The sequence below is a fragment of the Diabrotica virgifera genome, chromosome 1 (assembly GCF_917563875.1).
Source record: "Diabrotica virgifera virgifera chromosome 1, PGI_DIABVI_V3a".
NCBI lineage: Eukaryota > Metazoa > Arthropoda > Insecta > Coleoptera > Chrysomelidae > Diabrotica > Diabrotica virgifera.
In genome coordinates, this window is record NC_065443.1 from 297,864,423 (window position 1) to 297,881,244 (window position 16,822).

Genomic DNA, 16,822 nt, shown 5'->3' on the forward strand with positions numbered 1-16,822 from the left:
CTTTAAAATCTTCTGTGATTTAGATCATTTCAAATGGTAAAAAAAGCGCGCGAACCCTTGTGACGTCATATCGTAATATTTTGTAATGAGATTTCTCCTGTCTCATATAATAGCTATTTGTATAACAAGGGAGGAAAGTGCTACTTTTCCTCCCGAGAATGAAGTTTACTGCCCGACGCGTAGCGGAGGGCAGTAATCATTCGAGGGAGGAAAAGGCACTTTACTCTCATGTTATACATATACATATGGTTTTTCCACCTTCCTCAAATTAATAACAAGTCATTTTTCATTTTTACTTAAATTTATGTAACTAACCAACAAAATTTATTAAAACTAAAACTAACAAGTAGGTACAATATAACTGTCAACTGTCAAATATAAGTCAAATTATTAATGTAAACATTGTTAAATCAAAATACCAATTTACTCTTTTTTACCATTCTGCAAAATGGAGGGTGTTTTATAAATAAACGTTAAAATGTATAGATACTTACGTAATAGAAAATAGATATTGTACAGGGCGTCAATAAGTTATATTTCATGAATGAAATACCATGACGTCACTTTTACTTTTCCTCCCTAGTAATAGAGGAGAAGTACAACTTTGCTCCCTACAATCAGGTCCGGAAAAGTATACTTTCGGTAGAGGTAGGTGAAAAAAGTCCCTAAGGAGGAAAAGTAAAAGTGACGTCATGGTATTTCACTCATGAAATATAACTTGTTGACCTGTACAATACCTATCTATTTTCTATTACGTAAATATCTATACATTTTAACGTTTATTTAAAAACACTCTGTATTTTGCAGAATGGTAAAAAACAGTAAATTGTTATTCTGATTTAACAATGTTGTTTTCACCCAATTTTGAAAAAATTTGAAAACTTTGGATTATCCACGTCCGTCTGTCCGTCCGTCTGTCTGTAACCACAACTCCTCCGTCATTATACTAGGTAGAATGACAAGTGAGGTGTCAAATGAAAGCTTATAATCCAAGGATGGTACTAAAGGTGAGAAATTTGACCTAAACTATCTGTCCGTCGGTCTGTAAGACCGCGAATATAACTCCTCCGTCATTATACCAGGTAGAATGACAAATGAGGTGTCAAATGAAAGCGTATAATCCAAGGATGGTACTAAAGATGAGAAATTTTATTTTGGCTGTCTGTCCGTCGGTCCGTCCGACCGCGAATATAGCTCCTCCGTCATTATGCCAGGTAGAATGACAAATGAGGTGTCAAATAGAAGCTTATAATCCAAGGATGGTACTAAAGGTGAGAAATTTGACTTAGGCTGTCTGTCCGTCGGTCCGTCCGACCGCGAATATAACTCCTCCGTCATTATACCAGGTAGAATGACAAATGAGGTGTCAAATGAAAGCTTATAATCCAAAGATGGTACTAAAGGTGAGAAATTTGACTTTGGCTGTCTGTCCGTCGGTCCGTCCGACCCCGAATATAGCTCATCCGTCATTATACCAGGTAGAATGACAAATGAGATGTCAAATGAAAGCTTATAATCGAAGGATGGTACTGAAGGTGAGAAATTTAACTTAGGCTGTCTGTCCGTCGTTCCGTCCGACCGCGAATATAACTCCTCCGTCATTATGCCAGGTAGAATGACAAATGAGGTGTCAAATAGAAGCTTGTAATCCAAAGATGGTACTAAAAGTGAGAAATTTGACTTAGGCTGTCTGTCCGTCGGTCCGTCCGACCGCGAATATAGCTCCTCCGTCAATATACCAGGTAGAATGACAAATGAGATGTCAAATGAAAGCTTATAATCCAAGGATGGTATTAAAGGTGAGAAATTTGACTTACGCTGTCTGACCGTCGGTCCGTCCGACCGCGAATATAGCTCCTCCGTCAATATACCAGGTAGAATGACAAATGAGGTGTCAAATGAAAGCTTATAATCCAAGGATGGTACTAAAGGTGAGAAATTTGACTTAGGCTGTCTGTCCGTCGGTCCGACCGACCGCGAATATAGCTCCTCCGTCATTATGCCAAGTAGAATGACAAATGAGGTGTCAAATAGAAGCTTATAATCCAAGGATGGTACACTTCGCGTCATATAAAACTGGTATACTTTTTTTTCCCAATGTAAACCTGTGTTCAGACTGACAATTATTGTTCGTGAATCACTTCGTTGTTGCCATCACAGATAACGGAATTGCACTAAATCTAAATACAAAAAAATAACGTTTAAAATGTATATTTCGAATTGTAATACATATATTTAAATTCCATACTTGTTCACTGTAAAAGTTATTCATTTTGTATTAATTTCAAATTAAATTTTTAATTTTTCCAGTGTGTTTTATTTATTCTACACAACTTAATGCAGTTTTGTCCTACACTTTACGAGAAACCAATCACACCTCTCGATTTGACATTAAACATAATAATTTAAGGTCATGTCAAGATTTATATCTATCATTACTTTTGAATCGAAATATTTCCATAAATTATAATAAAACACGAATCAATGTATGGATATTTAATTGAGATGACGGAAAATTACCATTGTTTTTGTTTTTAGTATATTAAAAAAACGGTCTGTTGCTCAGCCCCGTTTTTACCTAGTTTGATATAATATTTTCGTTGAACTGGAAACGTTGCCCTAGAAATTAGAATGACACTTGTGACAAGATCAACTTACACAACTTGAAAAACACGATTTTCGGTTATAAGAGTTGTATCAGTTTTTTTTGACGCGAAGTGTACTAAAGGTGAGAAATTTGACTTAGGCTGTCTGTCCGTCGGTCCGTCCGACCGCGAATATAGCTCCTCCGTCATTATACCAGGTAGAATGACAAATGAGGTGTCAAATGAAATCTTATAATCCAAAGATGGTACTAAAAGTGAGAAATTTGACTTAGGCTGTCTGTCCGTCGGTCCGTCCGACCCCGAATATAGCTCCTCCGTCATTATACCAGGTAGAATGACAAATGAGATGTCAAATGAAAGCTTATAATCGAAGGATGGTAATGAAGGTGAGAAATTTAACTTAGGCTGTCTGTCCGTCTGACCGCGACTATAACTCCTCCGTCATTATACCAGGTAGAATGACAAATGAGGTGTCAAATGAAAGCTTATAATCCAAGGATGGTACTAAAAGTGAGAAATTTGACTTAGGCTGTCGGTCCGTCCGATCGCGAATATAGCTCCTCCGTCAATATACCAGGTAGAATGACAAATGAGATGTCAAATGAAAGCTTATAATCCAAGGATGGTATTAAAGGTGAGAAATTTGACTTATGCTGTCTGACCGTCGGTCCGTCCGACCGCGAATATAGCTCCTCCGTCAATATACCAGGTAGAATGACAAATGAGGTGTCAAATGAAATCTTATAATCCAAAGATGGTACTAAAAGTGAGAAATTTGACTTAGGCTGTCTGTCCGTCGGTCCGTCCGACCCCGAATATAGCTCCTCCGTCATTATACCAGGTAGAATGACAAATGAGGTGTCAAATGAAATCTTATAATCCAAAGATGGTACTAAAAGTGAGAAATTTGACTTAGGCTGTCTGTCCGTCGGTCCGTCCGACCCCGAATATAGCTCCTCCGTCATTATACCAGGTAGAATGACAAATGAGATGTCAAATGAAAGCTTATAATCGAAGGATGGTAATGAAGGTGAGAAATTTAACTTAGGCTGTCTGTCCGTCTGACCGCGACTATAACTCCTCCGTCATTATACCAGGTAGAATGACAAATGAGGTGTCAAATGAAAGCTTATAATCCAAGGATGGTACTAAAAGTGAGAAATTTGACTTAGGCTGTCGGTCCGTCCGATCGCGAATATAGCTCCTCCGTCAATATACCAGGTAGAATGACAAATGAGATGTCAAATGAAAGCTTATAATCCAAGGATGGTATTAAAGGTGAGAAATTTGACTTATGCTGTCTGACCGTCGGTCCGTCCGACCGCGAATATAGCTCCTCCGTCAATATACCAGGTAGAATGACAAATGAGGTGTCAAATGAAAGCTTATAATCCAAGGATGATACTAAAGTTCAAAAATTTGACCTAGGCTGTCTGTCCGTTGATCCCTCCGACCGCGAGTATATATCCTTCGTCATTATACCAGGTATAATGACAAATGAGGTGCCAAATGATAGCTTATAGTTCAAGCATGGTACTAAAGATGAAAAATTTTACCTAGGCTGTCTGTCCGTCTGTCTGTCCATCATTAATACAGATAGAATGACAAATGGGGTGTCGAATGAAAGCTTTTAACCTAAGGATGGTATTATTAAAGATGAGAAATTTGACGTCGGAGTTCCGGTTTTAGAATTGCAACCGTAAGTAAGTATTGACTATTTTAAAGTCGCCGAAAGAGAATAAGTGATATATTATTCAACGTGGCTTAGCAAGATGAGAACAAATGTAAAATTTTGGTTTTTATGTAATTTCCGCTTAAAACGTTATAACCGGAAATGCCATTATTCGCGGTGTGCAAGTACTTGGAAGGGATACGAAAAACGATCGTGCGCGAATAGCGGAGAAATATTGCAACTTTCTTAAATAATTCATATTGTCCATTGAAATTGTCAAATTGACGTACATTCCATACCTACTGTCATTGAAGAAGAAAAATTATGTGTTGCTCTACAATATTGATATTATATGTAATTATTATATAAAGGCAAATTAAATTAATTGTATTTTGCTTGCAGTACTGCATTTTAATAACTAATTTTATTTACTACATACAATTGTTTACGTTTTAATAACATAACCTGAATCTTATTTTTTCTTCTTATTATTTTTTTGGACTATGGCCTTGACAATTATCCAGTAACCAGGACTAATATAATTGGCCAATATAATTAAAAGTGCGAATAAAGTTGCAGAGCGTAGAAACCAGGTGTCGTTTTGCCGAACTTGCACGGTCCCAATAGACTCAGAAATAGTATATATGTAACACATAAATCGAAGCGTATTGAAAGGTTTGAATCTTTAGAGTTATTTCTGTGTAAACAGTTTAGTAAAAATGACTCAAAATTAGTAAATTTGTATATCAATCCACGCAGTTACACGAAGAATTCAAATATCGACTTCTAATTCTACTTTTGACTACTTTGGGTGAAAACCTAGGACTTACGAAGTCCAATTACTTGTTTACATTAATAATTGACTTATATTTTGACAGTTGACAGTTATATTGTACCTACTTGTTAGTTTTAGTTCTAATAAATTTTGTTATTTAGTTACACAAATAAATTAAGTAAAAATGAAAAAATTACTTGTTATTTGAGGAAGGTGGAAAAACCATATGTATAACATGGGAGTAAAGTGCCTTTTCCTCCCTTGAATGATTACTGCCCTGGGAGGAAACAGCCACTTTCCCGCACGCATTTCGTTTCCGAAAGTTGCACTTTCCCGCACGGCGTGCGGGAAAGTAGAATACTTTCTAATATGGCATTATATTGTACTATAATACATGCAATAAACTAATATTTAGATATTATTTACTAATTTATTTCAAATGTATCTTATTGTGTTCATGTTTTAATAAAATTAACGCAATAATTCGATGAAATAAAATTATTTTGACATAATATTTAAAAGTCAAATCAGTAGAAAATTACAATGGTCTTAAATCGTCGTCATGGAAACCAATGTCGTCGTCGTGGTAACCCATTATATTGAAAGTTTGGTTTTGACAACTTTGTCAAAGAATTAATTTGTGTATTTTCACTCTTAAATAAAAATTGATATGCTTATTTTCATGAGCATTTTTCAGTGCGTCACAAATGATAGAAAAAAAGGTAAGTCCGTGATAATACACATTTTAGTGACATGACATTTTAGTTCAATCTGACAGATGTCACATTTTATTTGCAATTTGGCATAAAAACAAATCAATTGTGTTTATTGCATTTATAAAATGGCATTTTCTTTTATTTGTATAGACTTATAAATTGTACAGATTATATTCGTAGATACATATATTATATAATTAGTAAAACATTTTTTTTTTTCGATTATAGCGCCATCTATTGACAACTAGAATAAATGTTATAAATGTAATCACCGACGTGCGTTTTTTTCTGTCACATGCAATTTAATGCGTTAGAAAGAAATCGAAAAACTGTGACGCACTGAAAGATCCTCATGAGAAAAAGCATATGACTCTATTTTTGTGGCTTTTTTTCCAAATGTACGGCCCTAGAAAAAATATTGTTCCTAACTCATCTTTCCGCATGAGTTAGGAACAATATTTTTTCTTCTCCGAGTGTCTTCCCCGCACTCGACTGCTTGCCCGATCTCCGCTATCGCGTCATTTGGGTCAACGGCAGTCTCGTGCGGGAAATTATCACTTTCCGCACTAGTTAGGAAAATAACTATTACGCATTTTGACATACAATTTTTTTCACTTCCTTGATTAATTTAAGTGTGTACAAAATTTATCGGTCTTTCAACTAGGTACTTAATTTCTTAAGTGAAAAAATAAAAACAGGAAAATAATACCAAAATGTAAGTAATACCAAAACTTAGAAACTAATCTAAAAACTAATAAAAAACTTAAAAAATAAAACTTTTAATGAAATATTGGTGCACTAGAGTCAAATATTTATATAACTTACAAAATTATCAAATGGAAACCGTAGTTCTTTTTGAGAAAAATAATCCAAATCAATATTCCAAGCGAACAGACTTTTAAACTGCTGAAAATTTTAGTGTTGAAACTTTCAATATACTTATAACCAACAAGAAAGTGAGAATGCTTGTTCAAACTTTTTAATTGAGTATCACATAAAAAGACAAAGATGGGTAGAAGATAGACCAGGAGAGATCAACGAAAAACAAGATTAAAAATAAGGTAATGTTTAAAAAGAATCTTTAGAAAAAGAAAAAATATTCTTAATTTGGTAATTTTGTACAATTATTATTGTTCACAACTTTTTCTAGACTGTAAATAAGTATCGATAAATGAAAGAAAAAAAAATATGATAGACAGACTAAAAAAAGAATGTGTGTGTACTTTGTAAGCACTTAAGAAGTTATTCTTCTATTATATAATTTCAACGAAGTAAATATACTTAACAGGTTATTTGTATTTTATTTAAATATTAAACTAATTTTCTTATCTACCACTTTCAAAAAATTTTTATTAAAACAACCAAAAATTAAAAAATATATATGAATCGTCCAGGATTGGAACCCGCAACCTTCCAATCATTGGCCCAACGCTCCACCAACTACGCCACCGAGCTTCTTTAAGTGAAACGTAAGTTTCGGATATAATTACACAACACTGTGACAAATAGACATATAAAAATGTTATACCTACATACATAATATTTTATTATCTTACTACAGAGAAAGACAAATCCAAAAATTATAATAAATAATACATTTACTAAAAACACTAATATATTCTTTTAATGACTTATTTGCGCTGATACAGATACATACATACCTATCTTGAAAGATTAGCAAGGAACTACATACTGTCTGTGTGCGCATGCGCGCAGATTTATGAAATTTTACTCTCAATCGTGTCTAAAGAAGAATAACTTCAATAAACAACAATAAACATAAAGCAAATTTGGACAGTTTTGTGCATAAAAAACTGAAGTTAAGATGTTATTAAGATGAATTTTGATCTTGAGTAACTTTTTTTTATTTCTGGCCTCATTTGAATAATTTTTTGGATGGATAAAAGGGCAATTATTATATCAGATTAATTGAAATATTTTATAGTTCCGAATAAGACCGGCTTTATACACATATACAGAGTGTCCAGAAACTCTCCTGAGAAGCGACGACCGAAGATTCCTCAGATATAACTTTAAGATTATTTAGCCGAATTCATCTAGTCCGAAAATCCGATTCTTCCTAAGGGAACTAGGGTTCTAGGTCAATTGCTCGAATGCAATTGCTCGAAAATCAATTGCTCGACATGAAAATTGCTCGAAATACAAATTGCTCGAATAAAATAAAATAAAAAAGAGAAGTATATATCTAAAATATTTATTCACAATAATCCACAAAATATCCACAGAAATCCAATACATACCCAATAAAGAAACATTGGTAATGGGTAAGCATGTTAATGGGTATTTAATGATTTTAATATTTCCCTAATACCTGGAAATTATTATAATACCTAATTATCATAATGAGAGAAAATCAAAACCGTTATTTTTCTTATTATTTTAAAAGTTCAAAGATAGTTTAGATTTGTAATAAATACTTTTTCAGCATAAATTAATATACTATTATATATGTGACATATCACATAATTTGTCCTAATTCAAGAATCTTTCTTATGTCTATATTTTGTATTATTTTGAATAAATATTTTAGATATATAATTTTCTTTTTTATTCGAGCAATTTGTATTTCGAGCAATTTTCATGTCGAGCAATTGATTTTCAAGCAATTGCATTCGAGCTATTTGGCTGCCCCAAGTAGAAACACTGTATATCCATTTTTTTCAAAATCACTTTTATTGCATTTTTGGATTTAGGGTGTTGTTATCTACCATTTACCAAGGAAAAAAAATAAAATATGAGTAGAACCGCAATTTAACATTGCTATGAATGAAACACATTATATCACATTCAATCTTCACTTCACCACTTTACGTTTTCTACTCTGGAGAACATTTTTCGAATTGGCGCTTACAGTGTTTCTACTTGGGACAGCCGAATTGACCGGTTACCGGGAACTAGAGCTCTTTGAAGATGGCGTTTTGTAATTAGTTTTTTTTTAAATACTTTCAGAACACTTATGTAGAAAAACGGAAACTGGTACGCCTATTTATCTTCCAAAGAGAAATCGATTTTATCAATTATTGCGAATTTCTAGCACAGGTCATAGGCATTCGGCATCTGTTATGGGTAGGGCAACGGTTATTTTATCACATGACTTTTTTGCCTTAAATTTTTAAGCATTTTTGACATGAGATTATTAAATTATGATGTATTCTAGTGCTAAAAGTTACTCTTGCTTTAAGTCAGTAAAATAGAGCATTTTTTTAAATTTTCTTAAAATTGTTTTCAATTTCAAATAACAAAAATTTTACCTCAAATACAATACCTCACAATTTAATAATCCAGTGTCAAAACGCTTAAACGTTAAGGGGATGGGTACGTATTTTTGGCTGCAATGTTATTCAAATGGAGATTCATTTTTTTCGAATCCTGAGAAAACTAATAAATATTTTTGAAAAATTTAAACGCTAAATAAAAGATTACGTTATTAGCGAGGGCCGAAAGTCCCTGAGAACTTCTATAATGTTTATTTTAATAAATTACAGGGTTGAAAAACTAAGAGAAAATTTAGTGTGATTTTTAATTTCAAATATCTCATTCAAAATAAACTTTTTATTTATTCTAAGGGACTTTCGGCCCTCGGTAATAATTTACTCTTTCATTCTGCCTTTAAATTTTTCAAAAATATTTATTGGTTTTTTCAGGATTCGAAAAAAATGAACAAAATGTCCGTGGTAATATTTTCCAAATCTATCTTTGTCTTACAACGCACTCAGTCGAATAGAATATTGTCAGTCAGACAGTGACAATCAGTGACAATTTTAAATATTTGAAATGGCATCGGGAATATTTTGAGTTGTTGATTAAATAATATTGATATATAGTGTATTTGATAAATAATTAATTTTAAAAAGTTATTTATTCTGTATTATCTGTGGAAGATCCAAGCAGAGAATACATCAGGATAATATTATATTCTGTGATCCAAGTATTTTGTTGTTAAAGATGTTCAAAATTGTAAGCGTTCGATAGTAACAATATATTATTTAAAAATCACTTTAACACTTTTCCTCTTTTCTCGATTGAGTATTAGTTTTTGTTGTACATATAAATTATTACAATCACTGAATACATAGTTAGGTAGGGCACATTTATTAACTGAATTAATAATTTGCAATTATACAAATAACAGTTATCCAAGAACATTAATGATGACATATTCAAGTAGAATGACATTCTAATTAGTAATGTTTACATATCCATACCAGTGTGAATTTTACTACACGTAATTTGCCGTGTAAAGACAGAAAAAGTAGGGATAGCCGTAAAATATTTCCGAATTATGTACCGATGGCATTAAACGTTAAAAACAAAAAAGTTATGTGATAAAATAACCGTTGCCCTACTCAAAATGGACGCCTATGACCGGTAATAGAAATTCACAATTGATGGAATCAAGTTATTTCTGGAGGAAAATAGGAGTACCAGTATTCGTTTTCTACATAGAAGCGTCTGGAGGTATATTCGTTATATATGGAGGTTCGTTTTCTACATAGGTTCAATATGAAAAGAACCCATTTAATTCCACAACTTGTGAACACCAAAAGATGACAATGGCAACTAACTCAAACTCAAGTAGAGCAAAATACCTTTTTAGCGACAGATGGCAGTGAATTTGTTACAATCACTGAATTCTCCATAACTTTCTTTCTAAATGGAAGATACTCAATCATGTTTTGTAGGTCATACACATCAGTGTAGCAAACATCAAGATATATTAATAAAATACAAAACCAAAAAAAAATCTGCAAAATTTAAATAGAAACAAATGGAAAATTCGCAGAACACTGTTTCTGACGAATTAATAAATGGGGTCTATACTAATATATGCAAACAGAAGAAAAAAAATACTCAACGAAATCACAGATAGTTTTGAGAAAAATAGAAGCATTGCAACTTAACACATTCGCTGCCTATGGAAAAGAATGGAAATGGAAAAGAATGGAATATATCGTGATATATATCAGTGGATATATATCCTCACGCCCTGGATGTAATCAGTAAACCCAACGTCATTGGATAAATCCCATCGATTAGAAAGAGACTTCCCACCTAATAGGCTCATTTATCTGTCACAATAATTGTCACCCAGTTTTAGATAGCAGCAAACAGTCTAGATATTATATCTCTACGGTATGGAATGTGGTGGCCATTGTCATTGACCATAGCTTGTATGGAGGGTGATAAGTATGTATGTGTCAACAATAGACTCCATCATCATCATTCTGCCATCCAGACTATCCAGCAAATTTAAAAGAAACAACAGACTGAAGCAAATTGATGTTTTATAAACTACATTTTTTTATTGCATGTTAGAAAAGGTTAGGTAAGAGAGAAAAATAGAAGAATGACACCTCTATGATTTATTGTTAAGCTAGACAAATATGAGACATGAAAATGATCATTAAAAGAAAAGAACTAAAAAGAAATTAGAAATTGTATTAGAAAGAAAACTGTAGAAAATAAATTAATAAGATTTCAGAATCACTATACAGTAGAACTCCAATTATCCGGATTAATTGGGACCTGACCCGATCCGGATAATTAAAAATCTGGATAATTAGATTTTTCTCGAAAAAGGCCTTTCCCAGTAAAGAAACGTAATTACAGCAAAACACAATGGAGAACATATACGGTATTTATTATGAAAAACAATACAGTAAGTATACACAACAATATGTAAACGACAAAGTTTACATTACGTAATATTGGCACACAATACTGAATGACAGTAAAATTAATTATTTTTTTACGAACTTGATTTTTTCTTTTTCTCAATCTGATCTGGATAATTGGCGATCCGGATAATTGGAGTCTGGATAATTGGAGTTCTACTGTAGTAAATTTTATTCCTGGTGACCCAGATATGAAAATTGCTAATAATTTTATCCTGTAATGATTGAACACAAAACACAATATTGTTGCTGTTTTTTATACATCTATACTGATATTTTTATAATTCTAATGATATTCTTAATTTATAATTGACTGTCAACAATAAATCATGAACTACTTAATTAACAATTAAAACAGGTGGCATTAAAGTATTTAAATCCACTTAAAATGCTCAATTTGCCACTTTAGAGGCTTAACTTATGGATTTTCTCTATGTAGGTATGTACATTATTGGTGGACTATAGATGTCACTAATAATTTATAATAACATTTAAGCATGTTATTTTATTAACAATAAAAGGCAGAACTCTTAAAGAAAAAAATGTACTGTACCTACTTAACACACATGGCCTATGATATTTAATTATTTCTTAATTTGCACAATTTATGTATTTTGTGCCATTTCTACAACATAATATAAATAGCACCTAGCTCCTAAAGCAATCATATATTTACACTTTTTTACTAAATTCAAACAAATATCCGGCATATAAGACCATATCAGCTATACCTTGACAAATGATCATTAGGTAGTTCAAAATATATCTATGGATACCTACATTTAGAGCTAAAAAACGAGCATGCATTAGAAAAATATGAATTAACTTACAGTTAGAGCATAGCTCCATGGGCAGAGAGCTCTCGTTACCCTGCAAAACAACATTTTCTTGTAAAGCATTGCAAAAAAATCTGGGTAAAAAATGGGATATTGAAATGGGCTTGTCCCTGAAAACTAGGCTAAAGCAGAGCAACCTTGAGGTATGCCAAAATTAAACATCGCAAGCAAATCTTTGAGATAAACGTGAAAATACGGTAACTATTTGTAAAATGGTATATTTACCATGGTCTGCTCCAAGTACTCTAACTTCTAATTGATTTATGATTCTTTTTAATGATCGACAAACTGAGGATAAATAATTTACTGTAGTTCGTGAACCGCTCAAAGAGGGCTCTGCATGCGTGACGTCGTTTGACAATTGGCGTAAAAAAAGTAATAAAAAACTACAGGGATAAATTTAAAACATGAATTTCCTTTTTCAACGTTCAAATATACATATTACTACGAAATGTTCAAACCTTTAATGATATACGTAAAAAGCATTAAAATACAATTAAAAATTTAAATTATTAGGCTCTGCATAATGGAACGTAACTAAGTTCTATGGGGACAACAGTGTTCAGATACTAGGTCAAGGGTCATCATCGGTATAATTTTCTAAGAAACGATAAAAAGTTTCCATAATAAACATTATAAATTGTAGAATATGAGAATAAAAGTAGAGCCCACAAGATACTCAACTAATTAAAATAAGCTTAAATAATTTGCATTCAAATCCGATTTATATAAATGTAATACTGGTTGCCAAGATTAGATTATAAAAAAGTATATATAGTTCTTCCAGTCTAACTTTTCCCATGCGTCACGATTCATTTTCAAATAAGTTGAATCAAAAAATAAAATGAAACATACGTTGATGTGTGGTATTGATACGCAGTACTGTCAGAGTGTCTGTGAGTAACTAACTGTGAGTTAAAAAGAGACCTTGTATAAATAGTAGTTCGTAAATAATTTCGTGCATGGGAAAAGATAGAGTGGAAGTACTTTAATATTAATCACAAAATAGTTATAATCATTTATAAAAGGTATATTTTATTTAAAAAATCCTTAAAGGTCTACATCACAGAACTTTTTCGAACAAAAAAGTTCATCATCAGTACTGTTAACAGTTGTTCTGAAGCTATTTCCTTGTGGTATTTTTATGATTAACTATTTTTATGGGAAATAAGCCACAATTAAATTGAAAAAAATAATTCTTTTTTATAATTAATAATTAAAAAAAAAGTTTAAATATCGTTAATAAATAAGGAATTGTCAAGATTGGATCAAATGGAACAGAACAACTTAGAACGGGATCCTACAACATTCACAAGAAATAATACGAGGAAAATGTCAATACCATATATACAGTATGTCCCTGTAAGTTGTATCGATATGGAAAACTTTTTTATTATTAATTTTACGAAAAAAAGTTATTCTTCATAAAAAGCTCTGCATGGTCCAAAACCTAAGATTTAACCATCAGATATAAAATTTTATGAATAATATACGAGGTATGTCAAAAAGTTTGAATTTCACTCTAGAGTAAAGTAGCTTTATTTTTCACAATATTGAAAATTGCTATTATGAAAAGTTGTTTGGAATTTAAAAACTATATTCTAATATGCAATTACATCCTTCTAATTGAAATTTTTTTTTTTTTTGAAAAATTATGGATAACTAACATTATTTTCAGTTATTTCAATTCTGTTAACTCTTTTATTATTAATTTTACAAAAACAAGTGATTCTTACTAAAAAGTTCTGCATGGTCTGAAATCTAAAATACAACCATATTATGTCAAATTTTATACAAGGTATGTCAAAAAATATGAATTTGCCTCAAGAGTACAATACCTTTATTTTTCACAATATCGAAAATTGTTATTATGAAAAGATATTAAGAATTAAAAACCATGTTTCAGTGTGTAATTAAATCCTTCTAATTTTGAAATATTTTAAACTATAAAGGTACTTTACTTTTGATCTAAATTTATCTTTTTTGACATACCTCATATAAAATTGACATAAGATGGTTGTATTTTAGGTTTTAGGGGATTTTAAACCATGCAGAACTTTTTATTAAGAATCACTTTTTTCGTAAAATTAATCATAAAAGAGTTATTAGAATTAAAATTACTGAAAATAATGTTAGTTATCCATAATTTTACAAAAAAAAATTTTTTCAATTAGAAGGATGTAATTGCATATTAGAATATAGTTTTTAAATCCAAACAACTTTTCATAATAGCAATTTTCAATATTGTGAAAAATAAAGCTACTTTACCCTTGAGTGAAATTCAAACTTTTTGACATACCTCGTATAATATTCATAAAATTTAATAGGTATCTGATGGTTGAATCTTAGGTTTTGGACCATGCAGAGCTTTTTATGAAGAATAACTTTTTTTCGTACAATTAATAATAAAAAAGTTTTCCATATGGATACAACTTACAGGGACATACTACTGTATAAAAGGACTATCCGAAAAACTTAAAACAATAGGAAATAAATTCAACATTTCAACAACATTCAAAACAACAAACACATTGAGATCTATTCTATCTAAAACTAGGAGAGGTGATCCCGATGTTCTGTCTAAGGTCACGCCATCGTGAAGTTTCCTCGTCGAAATAGAATAAAAATACATAATTAAATATCACCTATTACTTATAAACTCATTGGATCTGTGATTTCTGATTTCAATTACTGTATAGTTAGATTAAAATGTTATTTATAGAATGATAGATTTTACATATAAATGTTTGTGTGAAAATAATTTTGGGGGTTCACGTGCACATGTGCACTTATGGAGAAACCGCCACTGTCTAAAACTAAACCTAACAATGAACAAGAACGAACAAAGAAATGCATTTATAAAATACCTTGTGAATGCGAACAATTTTATTTAGGTGAAACATCAAGACCATTAAACGTTAGAATAAGTGAACATCAGTCTTATATTAAAAATAGAGAATTTGATAGATCTCAAATATGTCAACACGCATGGGATAATCAAAATAGAGTTCAGTGGATAGATTCAAGTATTGTAAATCAGATAGTAAAAAAAGAAAGATCAAAGAAGCGGCTCTAATTATGCTAAATGAAACCAATTGTGTCGCAAATTCCTCGGTAGAATGAAGTAGGATGTGGTTACCCATACTGAAAGAGGAAGTCAATAGAAAGAAAATACCACGATTAGTAAATCAATAACATATAGAGTTAGTACATATTTTATATTTTAGTATTACTTATTGTATACCTATGTATTATTAATATTATTTATAATTTAAACATATTAAAATCAGAATTTGGTATTAGTTTCTTGAGAGTAAATTAAATGTAAGACCAAATACTTATGATGACGGGATAGTATCACGAGGTTTTTTCCTGGTTTTCCCTCGTGATTTACTATGGAATCTCTAACGCGAGAAGTTTACTATCATCGTTGCATTTGGTTGTCTTTTTAAACAGATCACATGCTATTATTTTTTGTGACGGATATTCTTGAGTTGGGGTTGATTTCATGTAATCGAATGAACTATCTTTCAGTAAAGTCGTCCCAGGAACGCAACTCATAAATATTGGCAATATCATTTTAAAGTCTTCTACTTTAAAATGTATAATATATGTACATATGTCTGAATTGCCAATATAAATGAGTCAGATTAAATAAATTATTAGAAGAATATTTCACTTATAGCAACGACATTTTTGTTTATTTTAGTAGTATGTTATATTTTGACAACGACACCCGATTTGGGCGCCGAAACGTTAATAAAATTATTTTTTTCAATTTAATTGTGGCTTATTTCCCATAAAAATGCTGTTAACAGGTTTTTTTACTTGCTTTAGTCACAAAAATATACGGGTAGAAACCCTTTAAATGGTATAGTAGAATTATAGAAATTTTTCATGTTTATACCTATATTAAATCACCCCATGGCCGTGCCCCCCAGCTTTTCGGGTCCTTTAAACTATATATGGTTATCCAAAGTATACACAATGTAATGTGCAACATCTTCACGTCTGCCCCCTAAGGGGCTTTAAACTTTGATTTGGTTACTTTCTGACTTTCATATTAATAATTTTTAACCGAGTTATTAAGCCTTGAAAATGGCCATTTTTATGTTTTTCAAATTTTAAATAGCATATAACTCGACTAACTCGACAACAGTCAATTTTAGAGAAAAATTACAAGAGACCTTTTTTGCTCAGAATAGAATGCCCCAAAGAATCTAAAAAAATTGTCCGAAGTGAAAAAATTTATTTTTTCTACAACCGTGTTAAAAATGCAATTTTTTTCACTCCATATGAGCGTTAAAAATGCTACTTTAAAGCACTAGCGCACTAGTGCTTTAACATTTTTAAGGCACTGCAGTTAAAAGTGAATTGTCAAATTGTGAAACTTCAAAATATTTTTATTTCATTTATTAACATTAATATTAATAGGTGTTAATAGTACAACTTGCGCAATTTGAAAAAAGGGGTTTAAAAGGTTTTTTAAAATTTAATTTAAACTGTATTATTGCATTTTTA

The 16,822-nt window shown here is 31.4% G+C and overlaps 1 protein-coding gene across 1 annotated transcript in view; it reads right to left on the reverse strand.

Annotated features, from left to right (window-relative positions):
- The window catches only part of LOC126879165 (calcineurin subunit B type 2), a 71,963-nt gene extending 59,238 nt beyond the window's left edge, over positions 1-12,725 (reverse strand). The window contains exons 1-2 of the mRNA XM_050642181.1: positions 12,527-12,725; positions 12,296-12,335 (exon numbers count right to left, since the gene is read on the reverse strand). Of these exons, the coding sequence (XP_050498138.1) occupies positions 12,296-12,335; positions 12,527-12,529 (43 nt within the window). The 5' untranslated portion in view covers positions 12,530-12,725. The remainder of the gene's footprint in view (positions 1-12,295; positions 12,336-12,526) is intronic.
- Between the last annotated feature and the right edge of the window lie 4,097 nt (positions 12,726-16,822).